This window comes from Carassius auratus, chromosome 44 (genome assembly GCF_003368295.1).
Source record: "Carassius auratus strain Wakin chromosome 44, ASM336829v1, whole genome shotgun sequence".
NCBI classification, from domain to species: Eukaryota; Metazoa; Chordata; class Actinopteri; order Cypriniformes; family Cyprinidae; genus Carassius; species Carassius auratus.
In genome coordinates, this window is record NC_039286.1 from 11,367,733 (window position 1) to 11,389,107 (window position 21,375).

General features: G+C 38.8%; 1 protein-coding gene and 1 long non-coding RNA gene across 3 annotated transcripts; one reads left to right on the forward strand and one right to left on the reverse strand.

The window, feature by feature from the left end:
- Window positions 1–5,133: 5,133 nt before the first annotated feature.
- Window positions 5,134–21,155, reverse strand: LOC113062510 (uncharacterized). Of its 2 annotated transcripts, none has more exons than XM_026232414.1 (7): window positions 20,330–21,155; window positions 16,564–16,728; window positions 12,051–12,085; window positions 11,671–11,943; window positions 6,651–6,896; window positions 5,711–5,770; window positions 5,134–5,613 (listed from the first exon to the last, which is right to left on the reverse strand). In XM_026232414.1, the coding sequence occupies exons 1-7, from the start codon at window positions 20,386–20,388 to the stop codon at window positions 5,486–5,488; spliced, it is 966 nt and encodes a 321-aa protein (XP_026088199.1). In that variant the 5' UTR covers window positions 20,389–21,155; the 3' UTR covers window positions 5,134–5,485. The 2 variants fall into 2 exon arrangements, with proteins under 2 accessions (XP_026088199.1, XP_026088200.1); XM_026232415.1 differs by lacking the exon at window positions 20,330–21,155 and adding an exon at window positions 19,834–20,297.
- LOC113062539 (uncharacterized) lies at window positions 7,548–9,799 on the forward strand. The gene is made up of 3 exons (XR_003278554.1): window positions 7,548–8,975; window positions 9,080–9,147; window positions 9,296–9,799. It is a non-coding gene; the product is annotated as an uncharacterized LOC113062539 (long non-coding RNA).
- Window positions 21,156–21,375: the final 220 nt, after the last annotated feature.

Below are 21,375 nucleotides of genomic sequence, written 5' to 3' on the forward strand. Positions count from 1 at the left end.
ATGACGTGAATTTTAGAATTACAATATTGCGTGGAGCTGTTACTTTATGACCTTATCTATGTTGCATGTAAAAATAAAATATGTAATGTAATAATTAGGGTTGTGCCTGAAGCCGAATACCTTATACGGAATGGCACGGATAATGGCTTAAAAAACGAATAACGCACAAGGAATAATTCTGCCTGAATACTCGGCTGAAGCTGACACAGTCTGGTGTTTGCTAGATAACAGGTGAGCCAGGGGGATCAGCGCCAGAAGTGAATGAATGTAAACTTTATGAGTGAAAAGAGCGCAAATCAAACACCGCATTGTTGTCGCCTCTCTGTGCATCTCTCAGAAATCAGAGCGTTGCAAGAGGAATTTTACCTATAATAATAGATCATACACGTTATAGTATTTGTATATATTTAAATGGCAATGATTTAAAGCTTAGGCTAAGATGTGATCCGAATGAATGGAATAAGCACAGCGCGCTCGCCAATCAAACAGCCGCGCTGCGCGTCTCAGTCTCTCAAAAACCAAACCAGTTCTCTCTCAAGAGTAGGCTAATAATCAGCTTAGATACGGATACATTGTCTACTTGTCCTACATGTTTGCATCTTTACCTTTTGCTGGTTTGCGCGGAACACACACATCTGTTTAGTGAGGTTCATTAACATTAAGACTCGCTCAAAGTTTTCTGCATAATGAGAATGTGTGCATTGAATGGATTCAGTCGTGTTCAAATGATCACTAAACATTTGTCATGGCTTGCATGATAAATATTATTTTATAAATTAATAATTATTTTATTTTAACACGACAAACTTGTTCAGTGATAACTACGAAAACAAGTAACGGTCTTATCAAGTAACTGATGTTTCCGAATGCAGATAGGAAAAATGTTGTGATTGTAACAGATACAAATAGGTAGCTACTGGCTGTTACATGACAATGTAAATATGTAATGTCATAATTATGAAGTTTAAAAATTTTACATATGTTTTTGTTGCATAAGCCTATACATTAATAAGCGTTGATTGATAAAAAAAAAAAAAAAAAAAAAAAACTATTTAATGTGTTTTCATTTACAATAGCATGAACCACGAGTATAGCCGAGTAACTCGGGCATTTTTTTTTATTAAAAAAATCAGTAGTCTTGCAACCCCTATACTGTACAACAATTAGTATTTCATTATTGTAAAGGGGACGGTTAATGCTATCTAGGTGTAGACGTAAATAAAACACAATTAGAAACATCTAAACTTTTCAGGTCGCAGTAAGTGCACCACTGGTCATGCACATCCTTTCCCGGAACAATACTGAAAGCTAAGATGGAGAAACGGATGATCATAGTTGTACAAGGATAGCCATTTTTTAAATGAATGTATTAGCAGAGCTACTGCAAGTGATTTTAAGTGAATTCCATTTATTCTTTGCTGAAACTTCATCATCTTCATGAAGAGCGAGTCATGGTTGCCCAGCAACAGCAGACGCCACTGGAGCGCAAGCGCAGATTACAGAGTGCTTTGGAAATAAGGAGAGCGGCGCGCCTAGCGTTTTCAATCAATCAATCAATCACCTTTATTTATATAGTGCTTTAAACAAAATACATTGCGTCAAAGCACTGAACAACATTCATTTGGAAAACAGTGTCTCAATAAGGCAAAATGATAGTTAAAGGCAGTTCATCATTGAATTCATTGATGTCATCTCTGTTCAGTTGAAATAGTGTCTGTTTTAATTTGCAATCAAGTCAATGATATCGCTGTAGATGAAGTGACCCCAACTAAGCAAGCCAGAGGCGACAGCGGCAAGGAACCGAAACTCCATCGGTGACAGAATGGAGAAAAAAACCTTGGGAGAAACCAGGCTCAGTTGGGGTCAGTTCTCCTCTGACCAGACGAAACCAGTAGTTCAATTCCATGCTGCAGCAAAGTCAGATTGTGCAGAAGAATCATCTGTTTCCTGTGGTCTTGTCCTGGTGCTCCTCTGAGACAAGGTCTTTACAGGGGATCTGTATCTGACATGTCTGTTTTATGGCACATAAAGATTGATTAAATATGTCTTGATTATTAAATTTGTTTGTTAAATCATGATCAAATAAACCACAATAAAACTAAGAAATCACACGTTTCTTATGGAAAGCCTGATCATTAGCAATGCTAAAGCTCTTCAAACACAGCTGTATATATGCACTGATGTCAGATCTGCCCTCACAGTTTCAGAAAAAGAAAAAAAATGCTTTCACATCAGTGTCACACAATGAACAAACATGATTTCCTGACTGACTGCATTAAGATCATCCAACTAAAACCACAAAAATATGAGGTGAAAACAAACCAGCTATGACTAACACTACAGAGCATTATTCATGCTGAGAAATCTCTAATAGAAGAAAAACATTAGGTCAGAATCACTGAATATATGAAAAGATGAAGGAAGATTCAGTGAACGGTAACATATTTAGAGATTTTTAGCATGTACAGGATGATACATTATTCAGTATATCATTACAAACATTAAATGGAAACATTTGCTGATGTAATCAGTACAGAACAAAATTTTAAATATAGAAAAATAAATTTGCCCCGTGACTCCAGGTGTGTCTAGTTTCTTTCCCATGTGTTCCAGTTAATTTATTCATTCCATACAGCTGTGTACACATTATCTTGCCTTTTTAAACCCATGTCCTCTGCCTATTCTCCATGTTGGATTTATCCCTGTGTTGATTAATAAAGACTCTTTCAGTTATCCTCAGCTCTGTGTTCCTTCTGGCAGTGTAGTGTGACAGCAGGAATATAACACATTACTAATACAATTTCATCTCACTTAACATTCTTCCCTGTCCTTTAAGCGATCATAAAGCAGTATTCATTTCTATTAAATTATTATCAGATAATGATTACAAAGCCAATTACAGGAAACTTAACTCTATTCTTAAAGTGGAGGAGGTTAATCAGAAAATCCCACCGTTGATTAAACATTTCTTCAACAAAGCTGTGGTGGAGAATTCTCGGTAATGTCTCAAATTACACCAGACACCTTAACAGAGCAAGAAAAAATAGAAATGCTTTAATTTACAAGAGAGCCTGGTTAATATATATATAAAGAAGGCAGAGGGAAACGGTTGGTTAGAAGAAGGGGAACAAAATTCAGCATACTTCTTCAAACTGGAAAAGTATCATATACAAAAATGAATACTATTAATTAATTAAAAATTGGCAATTCTATAGGTGATGATCAACGTGTAATATCTGATTTTTGTTCCTCATTTTATAAAAAGCTATATACCTCAGAATATGCTGACGATAATTCTTCGATATTTCTTAACTCTTTACATAATACTCCTAAGCTCGACAACTCAGAAAAGGATTTTTGTGACCTCCCGTTATCCCTGGCAGAAGTCTCTCAGTGTTTAGAACTGTTAAAAGAGTCACCTGGGACAGATGGCCTATCGTCTGAGTTTTATACATTGTTTTCCCAGCAGATGGCGCCCGTCTTACTGCAGGTATTTAATCAAAGTATAAAATGCAAAACCTTACCATGGAGTATTACTCAAGGTTTGATTACTTTACTCCCTAAACCATGCAAAGATTTGCTTTATATTGATCATTGGCGTCCTATTAGCCTATTAAAACAATGATACATTTTTAAGGCAAGACAAGTTTATTTATAGCACATTTCGTACACAATGGTAATTCAAAGTGGTTTACATAAAAGAAAGTAAAATAATCATGAAAAAAATAATAACAGAAATAAAACAAGCAATTTTAAAACTTTTAAAATGATCAAAACATTTAAAAACAGTTAGAAAATGATTTTACATAAAAAACAGTGAAAATATAGTGCAATCTGTTCAGACATAGCACAGTGCTCATTCAATAAATTCACAGCTAAACAGATGAGTTTTAAGTCTAGATTTAAATGTGACTAGTGTTTTAGCACATCTGATCTCTTCTGGAAGCTGATTCCAACTGTGGGCAGCATAGTAACTAAAGGAGGACTCCCCTTGTTTTGTGTGAACCCTTGGTATTTCTAACTGACTCGATCCTAGTGATCTGAGTGCTCTGTTAGGTTTATATTCAGTGAGCATATCTGCAATATATTATTTAAAAAAATAATAAAACAATAAAAAAAGGATTAGATTCTATAATTGATGGAGCGCAATCAGGTTTTATGTCTAAGAGGCATATCTCCAACAACATTAACTATTACCTGAAAAAAAAAAAAAGAAATTTGCATTTTTGTTCTTCATATTTACCCTCAATTTGCACTACGGTGGGAAAATGTTTAGTTTGGTTTTACTCAAAATGACAAAAGTCTATGTTCAGAGTATTGTGTGATACATTCAATTATTTTATCCAAATTTTATTTGCACAAGTCAAAATAAAAAAAAAAAGAAACCAAACTTTCTGGAACTGGCTGGTAACATTAAAAACCATTGCTGAGTCCCAATTCGCATACTATCCGTCCTAAATAGTATGCGAAACTAGAATTAGTACGTCCCAAATCATAGTATGTTGAAAAGAGTGTTCCAAAGATACCCGGATGGTCTACTATTTCCGGTCTAAGTGCTAATATTGCCCACAACCCATTGCGTGCGGGAGGGAGGAGCTTTGCGGTGATGTAAACATGGCAGCTTTAGCAGCAGCGGAGAAGCGCTCTCAGCTTTTAAGTGTAAGAATTCAAATTTTTAACCCTAATTAAAGTTATCTTTTATTTCGTTACACACATTGCACATGAACGTCAGAACCAGCTGCCTCACAAACGACCTGCGTTTGGTTCTACGACGCCGCCGCCCTGCTTCTTCACTCCTCAACTTGGTAGAAGCACACATAGTAAAATTTTATTGGACATAAAGAATGAATGAAACGTTAACAGTTGTGGTGTGCGTAACTAGGCGAAGTATGTCCCACAACGTGCATACTCTTTTGCTACACACTCAAAAGTATGTACTTTTATGTATGTTCTCATATGACCTCTGTAAGCTTTCAGTTCTCTCTCCACCTTCAATACCACGACTTAGGTGTCCTTGAGCAAGGCATTGAACCCCCAACTGCTCCCCGGGCGCCGCAGCATAAATGATGAACACTGCTCTGGGTGTGTGCTCACAGTGTGTGTGTGTGTGTGTGTGTGTTTTCACTGCTCTGTGTGTGTGCACTTTGGATGGGTTAAATGCAGAGCACAAATTCTGAGTATGGGTCACCATACTTGGCTGAATGTCACTTTCACTTCACTTTCACTTATGTGGTGCAGATAAAAAAAAAACCATGTGTTGTTCACAATTTGATGCAGTCGACCCAGGTTCAAATCTGAATAAAATGAAGGGAATAATCAAAAAGTTGTGAGGGAGGGCTGTATTTTCCCAATAAGGTGGCATTCGTTTTATAAACTGAATCAGTTAAGCAGTGGCCCTCAAAGTCTTTGAATGAATAAAACCCACACAGGACTCCGCTCCTGCGATTCCTCACACACACACACACACACACGGGAGATGTTTGGCTCAGATGGGAAGCTGTACAATTTCTTTCATTAGGACTCCTTGTGCCTTGTTCCGGTTCAGACATCGATAGATCATGAAGCCAGTAAACGCAATCACAGCCACCAGAGCCATCATCCAAACCCAAACATCTGGAAGAAGGAAGAGAGCACAATTGATAAATTTTTATTTTTTTCACTCACTGCTTAAAGATTTTGTAAAGTTCTCAATGCCTCTTGTTTTACTTACGATGTCGCTCAGTGCCTTTAGTGTTATCATCACGTGTGCTGTCCTGTTCATACTTTGATTCTGTAAAAGATATGCAGGTCATCGATTCATAGGTTAAATTCAGGCATATAAAGGAAACCTTTTTCCACTAAATGCCTGGCGTTAAATTATTTACGATACCCGTGCGAGCCTCAAAGGAGAAACAAAGCCCCCCACATTCCACACACACACACACCAAGAAACCTTTCTTAAAGTTCCTTATCTTCATCATTTTATTAATAATATGTATTTTGAATATGTTTGTGGGTACAATGGTTAATCCTTGTTATGCGAGGATTCTAATTGTAGGTCTCTCTCCGTTATGTCTTGTAAAAAGTTTACTGTCTGTATTGTCGTACGTGTATTTACTCTGTGTGATCTGTAGTTTTGATGTATTATTAGTCAATCATTAAAAACCCAAATATTCATGATTCTTGTCTCCACCACCCGCTCACATTACGAGTCACTGAAGTGTCTGATCTTTAGCTACAAGCTTTACATTTAGAAACTAAATTTATCATAATGATAGGATAATGTTTTCATGGCCAGAGAATATTTTTCCTTGAATTATAAGTGATAACTTTATTATATTGACATATTGAGTAAATTACAGTGCTCTGTAATGAGTTATTGGTATAGGCAATTGAGCTATTTTCATAATCAATAAAATTTAGTGTAACTGTCATATGAGATATATATATTAATCATATTCCTGATTAATTATTCAAATTCCCAATATATCATTTGAGTTAATTATTCTGTACAACCCAGTGTGGCTACAATTCTGTATCCCATTCTGTACAGAATATTGAAATGTTAATCACACAGTTTAATATTAATTTCCTGTTCAAATCATGATGATTAACCCTCACTTGTCTACTTTATAATTAATATTTCTAAACATCCATCCGTCTTCTCTCACCGGTGAGGGTCACAGTGACCAGGACTCCTCCTGTTGAGTTCAGGACTCTGTATGTTCCAGCGTCTCTTAAAGTGTAGCTCCTAATGATCAGGTGACCATCCTTGTCCATCAGTCGATCAGTCCGGACACCCATCCCTCTCCTCCAGACTTCTGTCGAGCTGGTGTTTGATAAATGCTCCACGCTCTCAGCATCACCCGGCAGATCAACAAGCATCACTTCTTCACCTATCCGAGCTGTTAAATTAACTGAAGAGAAATAAAACAAGAAAACAATTGTGGCATGATGCTTTCATAAAACTGATGATGTATGACTAGGGCTGCACGATTCTGGATAAATTGAGAATCACAATTTATAGAGATCACGATTCTCCTACGGATCTTTTTTTAGTATTATTACTAATATCATTATCACAAGTATATAAATTAATACTTTTATTTTGCTAGGATTCTTTGAATTGACCAAGTGTGACAAAGACATTTATAACAAAATATTTCTATTTTACATAAATTTTGTTCTTCTGAACTTTCTATCAAAGAAACCTGAAAAAAAAAAATCGACTCATCTGTTTTCAACATAATAATAATAACAACAACAATGTTTTTTTTTTTTTAACTGTAAATCATCATATTTTCATGATTTCTGAAGATCATGTGACACTGAAGACTGGAGGAATGATGCTGAAAATACAGCGGAGCATCACAGAAATAAATTACACTTTAAAATATATTCAAGTAGAAAGCAGTTATTTTAAATTGAACTTTACTGTTTTTGCTGTTCTTTGGATCAAATAAATGCAGGTTTGGTGAGCAGAAGAGACTTCTTTAAAAAACATTACACATCTTATGGTTCAAAAACTTTTGACTGGTAGTGTATATATAATATATTTAAAACCCCAGTTTTTTATATTAGCGTGATGAAAAAGTTGTTTAAATCACTGATTCATCAACTCAATCATAAACCTACTTCCCTTGTGTCATTACTGGATTAATCAGCGATTTTGAACGATTCTGTGAATGAAAAATTAATTAATTGACAAATACATTTAAAGGCTATGTTGCAGGTTTTTTTTTTCTGGCAATTTTCTAGTTCATAATAAACATTTAAACAGTTATCCATTGTATTTGATGTTGAAGGGTATTACAAAAAATAAATATAATAAGGAAAAGTAGGTGATATCTTAGCGGTTAGCTACAGGTTAGAAATGAATCTTGTTTCTCCCACAATGCATTGCATGACGTCACATGAGGTACTTGCTTTTGGACGACAAACGAAAGCCCGCCTTGATACCATTGAGAGAGTGAGACGAGTAGTGAGAGTAGTAGCTAGTGAAAGAGATCGATAGATTGATAGATAGATAGATAGATAGATATCATAGCATAGCATAAATATATAGTCAGAGATAGCATAGCATAACAGATAGCTTAGAGAAAGAGTAGAGAATAAGTAGACAACATGGTTTATTACTGTGTTTGTGGCGGGTGCAAGAACTCCAGCAAAACTGGACATAGGGTCCATTGTTTCCCCAAGGACAAAGGGATCTTCCGAAGCTGGGTGCAATTTGTCAAGATTAGGCGGGCAGATTTTCAGCTAGCTCTGTCACCGCCTACTCGAGAATATGCAGCGCGCATTTCAAGGAGGAGGATTACCACTCAGGGGATGCCAAGATGGTCGCACTTTCTTTAAAAAGTATGAGGATGGCTAAGTTAATTCCTACCGCCGTGCCATCTGTGAATGCAAACCTCTCTGCTTGTCCTGTCCCGAGGTCGAGAGACACCGTCTGCCGCAAGCGATATATTGCCACGGTAAGCATCATGCTAACGTTAATGTTTACAAGCTGCGTTTTAGCTAGCTCTGTTTCTATTTTGCATACCGTGTTCCCTTTGACACAGCCTCCACTACAAGCATGATCATTCTGACATTAGAAGAGCATATTTCGTGATTCACGAATAGGAGCCAAAACAAAATTGCCCTGAAGTAAATGTCCATAATATGGACATCGGGAATCGTCATCGGCAATCGCCTTTCACAATAGTGTGTTTGCGTTTTGTGTTAGACTGCTACAGTTCTCTTTCACATATATTTGACCGTGACCGTGTAGTGGAGGCTAAACGCAAGTAAACACAGTTTACCCACCTCTGAAATGTCAGAAACAGTTTATCCACTTTTCACTTCAAAGTTTAGCTACCTCTCAGTAAATTATAATCACAATGCCAACCGCGAGACAGCACGGAGAAGTGATGGGACGGAGAAGTACTGCGTGCGGTATCCGCGCTTCAGAAAAAGTGCCCATGTGGTGCTTCCCATCAAAGAGGCAGCCTCATACGGTAAGCAGTGTAATGCAGTTCTATCATATTTTGAGATGGTGCACGAGACATCTGTGATCAGTGGCAATGATCTTTATACAGTATTATTATTATTATGTCTGCAGGTTATGCAACATCATTAATGAAGGCCCTTCGGGAAAGCTACACCAATTCACCTGCAGCTCTTCGAGAGGTTAGCGACAATTTATCCTCTGATGCACCCGCCCCCATCGCCGAATCCTTCGAACAGGTTCCTAAGGAGGAGGCCGTCAGCCTCTACCTAGCCCGGCAGTCACGTTACAAAAAAAACTAATTTCACATTATTATTTTTTTTTCCACAGACAAGTCCAATGATTTAGTTGTAAGTATTTATTTTAGTTAGTTATCTTCTTTCCCTCTGTCCCGGTCATCTCATTTGGTGGTGGTTTCCTGCATGCTGCATGGTTTGTTTTTTCTTTGTGTGCTGTTGCTTTGGTTTTACTTTGCACAAAATTATTACTTTTTTCCATCTTTGTAAGTGGCAATAATTGTCGCTGTACCCCATTCAAGGGGTCCTGCATGCTGCATGTCTGCTCCTCCGTCTGTTATTTGCATGAAATTTGTTGTATGTAATTAAAAATAATTTACCAATCATTTTACCTGTGCCTTGTCAACCTCTGTGTGCGGTGTTGTCTGGGCTCACTGTGTGTCTGCTTGATGTGCTTTTGCGTGTGTGTGTGTGTGTGTGAGAGAGAGAAACAAAAGAAACTGTGCAAACGTTTCAGGTCAGTAATCTTCGTCCTTGTTCAGTAAATGTTCAGTAACCGTTACAAGCAATGCCAATAAACTGTGTTTTCTTATCAAAATTCATGTGTTCTGTGTGCTTTATAACATTTTAAGGGCAATTGGGGGATCACAACAGAATAAGCAATTATTTTTATTCATTTTCATCCAAACGAGGCCATTGAAAGCCCTTATAGGTCTGGTCACCACTTTGAAATTGTTGTCTGATGGTTGAAACCACACAAGAGGGTAGAGGCTTCCTTATACTCCTGCCTAAAACTCCATAAGCCCAGCGTATAGCCTGCCTGTACGCAGTGTACCGGTATTGCCTAGGGATAAGTAGGAAAGATTCTTAAGTTTAAAACTGTAAGTAGGTTGGAAACATCATTTTAAGCCTGTCTCTTATGCATGTTTATTGTGTATGCAACACATATTCTGTCACCTATAGCTGTTGTTCAAAAGACTCAGTGTAAAAAGATTGGTAAAGTAAACAAACCATGAACATACTCGTGCGTGCTGGCTTGAAGGGGACCATGATCCTGCCTGAAGTGTGAGTATGCTATGTGTAGCACAAACGGATTCAGGCAGCATGCCTCAAATCCAGGATGCTGCGTTAGGCACGTTACATCTGCTGGCCGCGGGGTGAGGTCCTCGACCAGCGACCAAAACGCTCTCACCTCCCTACAACACAAGCTCTCCACCACAGTTTCCATGGGACGACACCGCCCACACAGACGCATACTACTCACTCCCTCTACCGGTAAGCCTGACGGTGTCAATGACAATTAATCACGAGGAAAACTAGTTGGCACTATCAACAATGATCACACTGAAGACATGACCAGCCGTCGGCGTCGGCTACGTTTGCAAACAACATTTTCACCGGAGGAGGTGGTAAAAGCTTAGAAATTAACAGTAGGGGTTCACAGGTGGGACTGTCAAGCTAGCCCATAGCTAATCACTGTCACTAGATATAAAGAAAACATTGACTTTTATTCGGTGCTATTCACTGACAGTAAAAAAAAAGTTGTTATTGTATGCACTGCTGTTCACAGACTACTAGCTCCAGCGGTCATTGCTTCGTTTCTAAATGGTAGCAACTCACCAGGACACTTCACCAACTCTCCACTCATTCTCCTCTGACCATGCATTTATTTGTCTTTGATTGCCATCGGCTCTCGGTATTTCCTCATTCGCCCTGTCACGTCTAAACGGTTCGAAATTATATGGCTGTGGGCCATCATAAATGTTAACTGTGGGTCTTTCCACCTCTTCCTCATCCCAGTTAGACGCCATAGTCACTGAGTGCTAGAACTAGTTCTAGTAGCTGAGCTGCAAGGCTGGGGCTACCTTCCAGCACGTCTACCTCATGTGACGTCATTGCAGAATTGCGTAAAAAATAACCGTTACTAACCAAAAACTACAAAAACTGGACTTTAACACCATTTTGGAGACATTTCTAACTTTATATACATATCTTGACTGCTTTACGTACCCATTAATCGAAAGTAGTGTTTAACCTGCACCATAGCCTTTAAGACATTTGTCGCCCCCTAGTGGTGAAACAGTGCAATCGACACAAACGTTATTTAAAGCGCAGTACTTTCAAAAGGGGATTTGCTCTATTTTGATCGCTGCCAGATAGACATCGATGTTTATATCTGAACTATAAGCTTATTCCAGTATTTGTGTGATAATATAAATGACTGTAAGACAGAAATATTACTGTGTAGTTGAAAAGATGTTTCTGCTCTCTATGTGTTAGCGGCAGACTGAACACGGATCTGGATGATCCGGTAAGACTTTGTCAAAGGTTTAACAGACTCAGAATTGTTGTCAGTTAGAAATGAGATCATCATGCAGCTCTAATGTAGGACACGTAAGATGAAAAACACTGGTAACAAATAAAAGCAACAAAAATCCAAATCAACATATAAATCAGTTTTGACCTTACCATCAACACGGACCTCATAACTGTAGCTGCATAGTGGTTCACCCTCGACATAAAGAGTTAAAAGGTATTTTCCAGCATCAGTGGTCTTCAAGTCTTTCAGAATGAGGTCACAGGTGTCAGTCTTGTGCACGCGGTCCCTGAAGTGTTCATTCTGTAGGCCACCATAAGCAGTTTTGGTCCCAAATGTCAGGATGGGGTCCTGTGTGTTGTCAGAATTACACTTCAGAGTGATACTGCCTCCCATCTTTCCCACCACAGGTAAAGAATCAGCACCTACAAATAAAAACTGTTTAATCACTGAACAATGATATATTCATTAATCTTATTAAAGTCACCGATCCAATTTACAAATCATTTTTCTTTACATTACACATACTCACCAGACAGGACAGACGGCAGGAAAAACAGCAGGCACCTGATAAAGAGAAAGAAAACAGAGTGATCCTCAGATCTCAGCTGAAGTAAAGAATACTGTTCAGAAACACTGACACTGCTTCACTTCTTTAACTGCACAAACTTCATTGACTCTCCTGTCTACCGTCAGTCTATTAAAACACTGAGAGTGAAAAAGATTGGCCTTGTTACAGAACGCCTCACATTAGCCGCATTTCCACTGTTGGGGCAGTGTGAGCCAGGGCTTAAAGCGGGCCGTGGGGGGCTTCAGTCAGTCAGGGGCTTCACTGCACGTCACTAAAACACGCCCTTTACACGCCTCTCAGAACAACATCACAAAACCCCATCATCACTTCACCAACAAAGAGAAGTTATCAGAAAACTAAGAATAAGTCACTGGAACATGTGCGAGAACACAGGAACATGATAAAAGTATCCGTTTGTTTGCATGCTTTCTTATATATTTTAATTCAAAAGCATCAATGTTTTACTATAGAATACATGATACATTGATCATAATGAATTAATTTATCAGGACTCAAAATTAATCACACAGAAATAAATATATATTTTTTTATTTGTAATGCTTATGAAAATAGCCTGCTTATTCAGTCGAGTCTGTTTCAGTTTACAGTAGCCGTCACATTTAGAATGAATGATAATATCTCTATTTTTATAAAAGCTCCCGAACAAAAACATTATTATATTTCTATGATATATTTCTATGATAGATAGATATATATAGCTAAACTCTCGAGACGAGACTGATAATATAAGTTACTAAATAAATACGATTGTAATAGAGAATAAGAAGCTGACGTCTGATTTATCCAAGCGGTCATATTTACTATGTTTACTATGGTAACGTTAATGTTTAGCGAGCATATCCGGCGAGGCACGATCAAGCCCCGGAAGTGACTGGCCCTGGCACGCACTAGCACGCCCGGTCTTAGATCGATAGTGGAAACACGGCTAGCGTCTGAATCACTAGTGAACAATCCAGACGAGTCATGAAGACCAGAGTCAGAGTGACTTCGGCTGCATTTACACTGCAGGTCTTGATGCCCAAATCCGATTTTCTGACTATATCCGATTTTTTTGACGACCTGCTTACATCATCTTTTAAAAGTGTCCGTATCCGATTTTTTGCATTTACACTATACACTGCTGAAAATACCAAACGTAGACGTTCTGACCCGGAAAAGAAGTAAAACAGCACAAAATACAATGGATGCAGATGTAAATAAAATTATACAGTAGGGCTGCATGATATTGGGAAAAAATGACATTGCAATATTTTATTTTTCTACGATATATATTGCGATATGAAATCTAATCAAATTTTTTCTTCCAAACAAAAATGGGGAGAGCAGATTTACATTCTCATTTTAAATGATTATGACACCGTCGTGTCAATTGATTAATATGTGCGAGGGAGAGAGAGCAAGACAGCACTCGTGTTTGAAGATGGTGAGCGTGCAGCCGGGGCTCGCTCTCTCTCTCTCGCTGTCTCTCACGCACACTCTCTATCTATCCGCGATTTACATTTGTCAAGGGCCGGGGAGCAGCAAGAAAAAAAAAAAAAAAAAAAATCAGCAAAACATTGTTCTCGTATGGCGGAGAAAAAAAGGAGAGCCCTTTATTTCAATCAAATCAATCAATCAATCACCTGTATTTATATAGCGCTTTAAACAAAATACATTGCGTCAAAGCACTGAACAACATTCATTTGGAAAACAGTGTCTCAATAATGCAGAATGATAGTTAAAGGCAGTTCATCATTGAATTCAGTGATGTCATCTCTGTTCAGTTAAATAGTGTCTGTGCATATTTCTGTAACAATCCTGCATTTTTGCCCCATCTCTTCACCCTAAAGACATGAAACCTCGGCATTGCTCCACTGTGTGCATCCTTCATCCTCAATCACGCCTATAATAAGTCTTGTGGCGGTGTCCACCTGAGTTGACGTCACTTTTTTAATGATGTACGGCTCGCATTTACTGGGGAATATCTGTTTTGTCTGCTTACATGGCACACGCAAATGCACTTATCCGATTCATATCCGATTTATTACCACATATGAATGAGGCCTGAATCCGATCTGAGAACATCGTAATCCATGTGGTTTTTTCTTACACGTTCACCGGTCATATCCGATCTGTGCCACATGAGGGGGAAAAAAAATCGGATTTGGGTCACTTGAACCATGCAGTGTAAATGGGGCCTTTATCATCACTTTAGCTCCATACAGCTGAATCAATACAGTGCTCCTCCAGGACCTTGCTGCTGCACTACACTGCACTACACAAACTAAACCCTACAGAATTACATTATATCAAACAGACCAAACAACAGAGTTCAATATCCATGTTGTTAGTTTTCGGTACGGGGGGGACAGCAGCAGTTTTAACCTCAGAGAGTCATTGATAATTCTCTAAACAACAGAAGAAAGAATTAAAACATGATTTGAACAGACTGGATGATATCGGATCAACTCTAGAAGTCAAAGCTTTCTTTTGTGAAACCATATCACAGAGAGACTGGGAGTCTTCAGTGCACAAAAGAGGATTAGATCCTGAAGTCGCAGGAGTTTAAGTAACGCTTTGACTCGGATAACTCATTAATCCATGAAATTAAAGAGATAGAAAACGAGGAGAAGGCGTCCCACACATTTAATGACTGCTACACGACAACGCGCTCTTCTCAAACACGAGAGATTAACTCTTTCTAGGTGTTACAAATAAAGTAAAGACAAAATAATAACTAGAACAAACTTATCCATAGTGGTTCTCACGCAGTCCTTCTCTTAAAGACTGATCACTTATAACACACACTATGTGGTGATGAAGTAGAAGTACTATGTGAGCACTACTATGGATGAGAAGTTCATTCTGCCGCCTTTTATTATTTTCATGTTTCGGCTGTTACAAAGTGTCCAAGTACATCGTCTGCTAATAGAAGGCATTTCATTACACTTTAACAAGTAATCTGAACGGCCTATATAAGTGCAGTATTTTAAACGAGCCCTCACTCACTGAGTTTAATGCCACAGTTACTGTATGTTAGATGCATCTCATTCTTGTTTCTGTGTCGAGCTCATCATGAGGCGTCCGGTCCGGAGTGATGTGTGACTGATGATCAGTTCAACTTCACTCCAAATACATCAACTAACCTGTTTTAAATACTGATAAACTAAAGTTAAATATAAACTACTGTATGTTTGAAAGTATATTTTTTAGATTACTGCTGATTCCAGGCTCTCTCTCTCTCGCACACATGCATGGTTTAAAACACCAAACAGTTCTGCTATGACAAGAACAAAGAGTCTCTCTCTTGCTCCACACAAGCACAATAATATCGTGTATCATTGATCTCACGGACTGACGATATGACGATCTGAAAAATGACCATATCGCCCAACACTAAATCAGAGGTTCACAATCGAGACACAAATGAACCTTTGGGAATCACAAGATCTAAAGTGTGGCCTTTGTCATGTGCAGCACAAGCTGGTTTGACTCAAAGCGCTGTTAACAACAAATGACTGTTGTTATGTGGAGTCATTTATATCCATGTGGATGTCGAAATCCAAGCTATGAATGAGATAGAAGATTGTATTGTCATGCACTTTCATTTTCTTTTGTTAATTATGGTCACTCCATCTGAGCTCAAGAGCTTCATAAACCATAGAGCGCAGCTACAGATCTGTTGTGTTTCTCACTTGATACGAGTTTCCAACCCACAGTTATGAATACAACTTTAAAGGATGCAGGGCAAAGCATCAAAATATGAATTATTTTAAAATATGATATATACTCTTTGACTACACAATCAGTGTCACCAAAAACTCTTGAACACCATTTCAAACCTTTAGTTTTCAGTGTAACTGTCAGCATCATTAACACACAATATGATCACAGAAGCCCCTTTCACACTGCCATTCCGGCAAATACAGGGGTAAAGTGTTCCAGTAATTGTTCCCTGGTCGCTAGATTTGGCACTTTCACACTGCCAGTGATGACCCGGTATATGTGCGTGCTTTCATACACAACCCCTGAAGATCCCGTAACGACACGTGACATCAGCGCGTGACGTGTAATGTACCAGTCGACAGCGCTTGGCACGTTATACTTAAACTGAAGCAATCAAAAGATCTCGGCGTCAGCACGGAAAGTGAGGAACTAACTGATCTCTGCTTCATTACAGTTTGCACATATGTTTTCGTCGCGAATGTTGATCTTCCTTCAAAACAGCCGGTAAAAAAGTCGCGCGATAACGCGCGTCATCACTTCGATACAGAATTAGATCTGGCTTTTGTTCACACAGCGCTCGTTCCGGATCGATTACCGCAATGTTACTATGTCCCCGACCCGGGTTCGATTCGGTAATCAATTCCGGGACGTGGTTGCTTTCACACAGAAGGCGACCAGGCAATGTTACGGGAATATTGCGGGTCCGACGTGCAGTGTGAAAGGGGCTAGAGAGATCTGAAGGTCTCACCAGTAGAGGTAGATGTTCAGGTGTGTTCTCAGGTGTGTTCTCAGACTCTTCTCAGATCGGTTCTTGCTGATGGGGTGTTTTCTCTTCTTTGCTTTTCTTCTGTCCTCACTGCCTCTTCGCTGTCGTCCCTTGATAGCTGCCATCTCTGTCCCTCTCCTCCAGAACCTGTGAATACAATCACACACGTATACAACAGTATGTAGAAAAATATGTCACAACAAGTGTCATGTCATAAGCATTCAAATGTACTACTACTGCATCTATTTTACACTTACTGAATAGATCAATTTACCTAGATTGCCCTAAATGTATGTTATTCTGTGTCTGCTATATTGTTCAATACTAATTATACAGTTTCATTTTGTATTTTTACATGCCACTTTGTATCATTTAATGACTCGACAGCTTATAACGGCTAATCTCCAACATGTTTTACACTAATCAATGCTTTTGGATTAAACAATTTTTAAGTTTACTCAGAAAAAAATTTAATTTGGTTTTATATGAGAAGTGACTGACTTTTTTCGACAGGTGGCTCACTTCTGATTCAGTCCTATAGGATCTGTGAACAGTGACTGAGTGTCGCACAACTGACTTTAATTAACGTCAAGGCTGTAATGTGATTGGTTATTAAGGCACACATGATCTTAGTTGACCGTTACACAACACAGAACCTCTCTTCTCCCTATAGCAGCGTTTCTTAAAGGAACACTCCACCGTTTTTTGAAATAGGGCTTATTCACATTATTTCCTACATTTAGATAAGTGGGCAAATGCATTTTTGTGTCAGTGCATGCATTGTTTTAGTTTGACTGGGTCGGCGTTAGCTTAGCTTAGCACAATGAATGGAATCCTTTGTTGCCAGCTAGCATGGCCTGAGTAAAAGTAATCAAAAAAATAAAAAAAACGCACCTTATTACTTCTTGTGGACTGCGTATTCACAACGAGTACAAATAGCGATCCAGATTAACACTAGGCGATTTCCTAGGCAGATATTGGCTTGGGACTATATTATGGGGAAGCACAGGCGAAGCACTGCTGCTTAGGCGAAGCACTGCTACTTCGGCGCAGAGATATCACGCAACACATGAAATCCCACGACTTCCGTCAACATACCGGCGTGAATAGTAGCTGCCTGCCAATACAGGAATGGCGATGAACATGGCTGATTTTGAGAGAGACGAAGAGGGTGACTTCTCAGACAGTCAAGAACCAGAACCATACCTATTTGAACCAGAGTTTACAGAAGACGAGCTGCGTGCTTTGGAAATAGAACGACAGTAGGAGACTGCGGTCAAGCCAGCCGCACTTCAGAAAAACACCGTCAAGCCAGCCGCGAGTGAAATTTATATGCGCGTGTATTAGTTGCGATCGTTCAACAGCCTGAGGACGTGAGGATGAGAGCCAACATGAACTGGTGGTGTGAATGTGGGGGAATATGCCAATCTATGCCGACGGAAATAGAGTGTCTTTGCTGTAGAGAGTGGGACATGTTTTTGCCATTGATGACCAGGCTCAACACGTCAGATCAAGATGAGCGTGCCCGAAGTTGTGTCACATCTACAGAGGATTTCATGGCGCTGATCCATTCTGCAGTACTCGATTTTTTTTCCGGTGTGACAAAGTGAACTGGAAAAAACGCCCCACGCCGAATGGACCAAATGGACAGCTGTCCACAGAGTAAGTGATTATTTTAATCATGACGCATGTATAGATCGACCCATATTATACCTGTATTCACATAGAGTTGATGTTTTCATGTGTTGCGTGATATCTCTGCGCCGAAGTAGCAGTGCTTTCTTCTGTGCTTCCCCATAATATAGTCCCAAGTCAATATCTGCCTAGGAAATCGCCTAGTGTTAATCTGGATCGCTATTTGTACTCGTTGTGAATACGCAGGCCACAAGAAGTAATTAGGTGCGTTTTTTTTTTTTTTTGATCACTTTTACTCAGGCCATGCTAGCTGGCAACAAAGGATTCCATTCATTGTGCTAAGCTAAGCTAACGCCGACCCAGTCAAACTAAAACAATGCATGCACTGACACAAAAATGCATTTGCCCACTTATCTAAATGTAGGAAATAATGTGAATAAGCCCTATTTCAAAAAACGGTGGAGTGTTCCTTTAAACTATGGGACGCGTCCCGCTCAAGGGGAACAGAGACTAAAGGGTAACGGGAGATCAAATCTTCTGGAATCTGGAGGAAGATGCACTGGACTAGAGAGTGACTGCGGTGTGTGTGTGTGTGTGTGTGTGTGTGTGTGTGTGTGTTCAACACGTCAACTACATGCCTGCGTATCTTTTGGAAATAAAGATTGCATTTTTCAGACTGTAATCAGGTGTTAATGATTATTACACTGGCTGTGTACTCAGTGTACTTATGCATTAAAGTATTATCATATGCATTATATTATTTGTAATAACACAGGCTGAATTTAATAGGATATTTATCTCTAATCATGCTCTTATTAAATCAACATTTTACATCAATTAATTATAACTAAACATTTATAGAGAAAGAAGCTATTAAATCTATGTTAAATTATTGTCAGTTTGCCCTAATGACACTTACTATAGCTCTTTGTTTAAAGCAGTTTAACTGACTAGTATTAGTTTCAGTTAAATGTAAGTTTATTTTCACATCAGCCTCACATACATTAGAATTATAGAACACAAAATACAAATACAATAAACAAATAAATTGATACAAATAATTATAAAACAAATAACTGAATATAAATTTCTATAAAAGATAACAATAACAATAATAATGGGGGTCACTTCAAGTGAAACCATGGTCCTAATTCTCACGGCTATGTTTTTTTTTAAATAAACGAAGTAATAATAAACCTATTAACATGTAACTTAAATTAAACGTTACTTAAAAAAGAAATGAAAAACTTCTATAAAAGGTATTCCACAATATTTCATATAAGTAATAACAGTAACGTATAGGCCATAATAAATGCATTTCTGCCAAAACACCATTGGTGTTAGTAACTGAAAGGTAAATAACTATGATGCTGAATTGACAAGCTTGTAACGTTAATTATAATTGGCGTTTTGCACTTCAGATTGCGCGTTAGTACCATAGACAGAAAAGGTACGGCTGGTTAGCTTTTGCTGCTAACGCACGGACAAGTGACAGACGCGTACCTTTACTTTAGTGCTTTTTTTAAAATTAAATGTATGCTGAAAAACTGTCAGCCCATAGCGAGCGGATTTCGATGCTCGATGAAAAAGAAAAACAGCAGAAAAGTATTAACTTACTTCCAAATTGTGCTGAAGAGCCTCCGAGTTAAAGCCTACTGTCGGATACACGGATACAGCATGGCAATCACAGTGCGCGAAGCGCTTGCTGTTTTGACCGTCACGAGATTTGCACAAAAAAACGTTTCGAAACGAGGCACGCTGGTGACGATTAGATGTTATTGAAAGTATAATCTATTAAATGGAATGTCCACAGTTAAATACAATTAAATATGTGTCTGTAATGTGTGTATGGCCTGTTTTGTTTGGGAGAGTGAGCTGGGTTTTTATTCCGTTGTGTTTTTTTCCCTTTTAACGTTAGACGTAACGAATACTGATGTCCGGGTTATTGCATCATGCTCGTGTTTGTTTGAATATCTGTTTCATCTGCTCTTTTCTCTCATATCGGGTCTTTGGAAATCCACACATGAACTAGTGTCTTTACTCTTTAACTGTGAAAACATGAAAATAAAGGCTCAAATGGTGTAGTGTTGTAGGCCGTTGTAGCATTACTCACCCGCTCCTCGCGTGGCCGTCGAAATCCAGTTTCTGCTGCAGTCTCACAATCCAGTTCATTTCCTACACAATATAAACTTCACATCTGCTGCAATTGCTTTTTTTTTTCATAACTCCATATATCCGATTAATTAATCCAGTGCGTCTTAGATAATGCGTCAAAGTCTATTTGTGTAATAAAAGCCTCCAAATTCTTAATTCTAGTTTTTGAATTTCTTTCCTCTTCGCCTTCCCCATTAACAACCTCTTTTTCTCTGTATAAAATCCGAAAATGCTGCACCGACTCCATCATTTCGTCGTTTTGACTGTGTTGTTTGTAATAAAACGAACCAAACGACTTGCTTCTTTGAGGTTCGTGGGCCTTGTTTTGTGCAGTTCACTGAAATCACGTGACAGCTCGGTTCGACACAAATGATTCACCAAGGATTCGAAGCTTCAGGGAGCAGTGTTTCGAAAGCGCACATCAGTAGTGTTTCGCCTAAAACCTCTGAAAAACTCACTTGGGCGGGGCATCCGAGAGTAGGATAGTCTTCGAAGTCGGTCTTCTTGCCCTTTCCAATTGTCCGAGAGGAGAGGAGATTGTTTTAGGGTTGGGTTTCCAAAAACGGAGGTAACTTTCGGGTTATGTCAGTAAGACAGTCAGACCAAGCATCGATGTCTTTTCTTATTCTAACGAATATTTGCAGGAACGCTATTGTTTTTCTAGGGAGTCGTTAATTTATTTAACAAACCTACTAAAACCACACATCTCAAACGTGACAAACCGCGGATTCAGAGAACATATTCGCTGTATGGCTCTGCGCTTTTTTGCTACGGGGAGTTCTCTCTATAATGTGGCCGATGCAGAGCACGTGGGAAAGACAACAGTGTGTAGAGCCGTTCGTACAGTATGTATGGAACTGAAACGGTTTCTACACACTTTAGTACAGTTCCTGGCCATAAACCTGTGCGCTTTATTAAAGTAGAATTCCACAGGGTGGCAGGTTTGCTCTCAGAAATTCTGTCATATATTCAGTGGCGATTCTGGAATTGCATACTCATAAACTG